This window comes from Miscanthus floridulus, chromosome 10 (genome assembly GCF_019320115.1).
Source record: "Miscanthus floridulus cultivar M001 chromosome 10, ASM1932011v1, whole genome shotgun sequence".
In the NCBI taxonomy this organism is placed as follows: Eukaryota; Viridiplantae; Streptophyta; class Magnoliopsida; order Poales; family Poaceae; genus Miscanthus; species Miscanthus floridulus.
Window position 1 is genome coordinate 133,971,519 of NC_089589.1, and position 2,601 is coordinate 133,974,119.

At 47.4% G+C, this 2,601-nt stretch overlaps 1 protein-coding gene across 1 annotated transcript; it reads right to left on the reverse strand.

Moving 5' to 3' along the window:
* Window positions 1–227: 227 nt before the first annotated feature.
* LOC136489713 (E3 ubiquitin-protein ligase EL5-like) lies at window positions 228–782 on the reverse strand. The gene has a single exon (XM_066486277.1). The coding sequence runs from the start codon at window positions 780–782 to the stop codon at window positions 228–230; it is 555 nt and encodes a 184-aa protein (XP_066342374.1).
* Window positions 783–2,601: the final 1,819 nt, after the last annotated feature.

The following is a 2,601-nucleotide window of genomic DNA, read 5'->3' on the forward strand; positions in this document are numbered from 1 at the left end:
AAAAAAATCGATATGTAACATGTTCCATTCCAAACAAAATTCGAATATCTCGTCGCAGCCTCTTCTCTTTCGCCGCAGACAACATGACGACGAATAAGTTCATGTATTTCTGTAGTACATACAGTTCTAGTAGGTCGTAATATAGTACCATGACTTACTAACTTATAGTAAGTAAGAGAAAACTGTTGACTGGCTGCCGAGAAAGGAGTTCATGGCCATGGCCACGCCTAGATGTCGTCGCCGGGACCGGGAGCGACAAGCGGGGCACGGCAGAGCGGGCAGGTGTCGTGACCGCGCAGCCACTCGTTGACGCAGGCGGCGTGGAACAAGTGCATGCACGCCGGCAGCACCCTGATGGCCTCGCCGTCGGCCAGCTCCGCCAGACACACCCCGCACGAGTCCTCCTCGCAGCCGTCCTCCTTCCGGTACGTGCACACCAGCGGCGGCTCGGCCGCCTGAACTGGCGGCACCTCCACGGCGGCCATCATCGAAGGATCCCTGTCCGCCAAGCCTGCTGCTTGGCTGCTCGGCGGACCCACTCTGTCCCCACCTCCGGCGACCTGCTCCTCCGCGTCGTCCTTCTGGAGGCCACACCAGAGGATCCTGAGCAGCACGACAACGCCGGTGATGGCAACGAACACTATGGGCATCACATTGTCGTTCGCGTCGCTGGGCTCGCCAGAATTCTGGCTGTAGTACGCCTGGCCGTACGCACTGCCGTGCTGCGAGGACGACAGGTGGTTCTTGCTTCCACCGGCGGCATTGTTCGTGGTTGTGGCCATGGAATGTTGCATCATCGGTTTTGTAGGTGGCTTATGAGTTGACTGCGAGAACAAGGAGCTAGTCGTCGTCTTTTTGTAGGTGTAGCTGGGGTTGACGGCTGTTGCGAGGATTGTTTCTTTGTGGCCATCGATGGATGGATACATTGCCATGACATGATGATGACGATGATGGCGATGGCGTGCGTTACTGCGTACGTCTTCATAGAAGAAATTCCCGGGAAGGATCTGTACGATTTGTCGTCACTATATATAATTCGCTCAAGACAGTACTTGTGTACATATATATTTATCACCTCCGTTTTCACTAGAAACCATAGAGTCAAGTTTGAACACTTATTTTGGATTTGTTATGAAATGAAATCGTGTGACATGATTACACCTATAAACTATACTGTCATGATTACACCATTGCAAATACATTGGCAAATACGAAAATCTGTACCTGCGAGAGATTACATGGCGTTATTTACGAGAGATCTCTTGTAGCACAGTTTACAAACCACCAAGACAGTGGTAGACAACTCAAAACAAACTGGAACAATAAGAGAAAGCAGGGGTAGGAGACCCTCATCCACGACACCTAACAAACATATTGAGCTTGTGAAATAAAAAGACATCGACACTAAAACCATGGTGGCAAAGCATTCACCTTGAAAAGACAAAGAAACTAATAAAACTGGTTTGATTGGTTAGAAATAGTTTAGGGTTCACAATGCAAAATTGTTTAGGAAACTGAGATTGTTGGAGAAGGACAAAATCTAAGGTTTGCTATTCCTTCCGTTAATCTACTAGGTTAGCAAGTAAACTATACTAAACTTCTGGAGATGCCCTTATGAGTTGAAAGGGATATTTGGCAAATTTATTATTTTTATTAAGGAGCTCTTTTAACAGAATGCTGGAGGACATTTTTTTTCTTTTCGCTATAATATCAAAATAGGGAGTTGTTCTACAAAACTCTTGTAGATGCTCTAAAATTGCTTCTTGCAGTCAAAATCGATAGGCCTGTTGTCGCTACGCATGCTGGTGCACATGCACGTGTGGACCATCTCCGCGTGCGCTCGTTTCTCGTGCTTGCCAATGAAAACACTTGAAATAAGAAGCACTTACTGCAACATACATCTGAAACATATGAAACATTTATAACATACTCGTGCAACATATGTGTATAGCCACTGCAATATATGCAACATCTAGATAAAACATTTGCAACATACTTCTGAACCAACTAAAACATTTGAAACATACACTTGCAAACTTTGTGTATAGCCGCTGCAACATATGCAATATCTAGATGAAACATGCAACATCTCAATAAAATAGCTGAAACATTTGGAAGATACACTTGCAACATACGTGTATAGCGATAGATGAAACAAATGCAGCAACAAGATGAAACAAATGAAATATACAAATGGAACGCATACGCCGGCGCCGAGCTCGATGTCCACGGGTCACCCATCACGACAGCAGCAAATGACACATGCAAATGCGGGCACCACGCTCCTCTCACGAACTCTCAGCGGCGGTCATTCTCCCTTGTCACATGCACATGCACAACACTGTCAGCGCAGAACATGAAGACGAAGGCGGGTGGACCTCTTTGCAGTGCTCCTGGCCGAGATTATTATATGCTTTGGATGCTTGCTCACGCGTCTCAGGACTCTACACCCCACGCCGAGAGAAGAGTGGTGGCACGCGCTCCCGCATGTTGACCCATGAAAAGGACAGGCGCGGGTCGTGTGACTGCAATACGCGCCCCTATTTTTTTCTTGGTCATCACGCCACGCGGATAGGTCCATCCGTCCGTCCAGACGCCCTC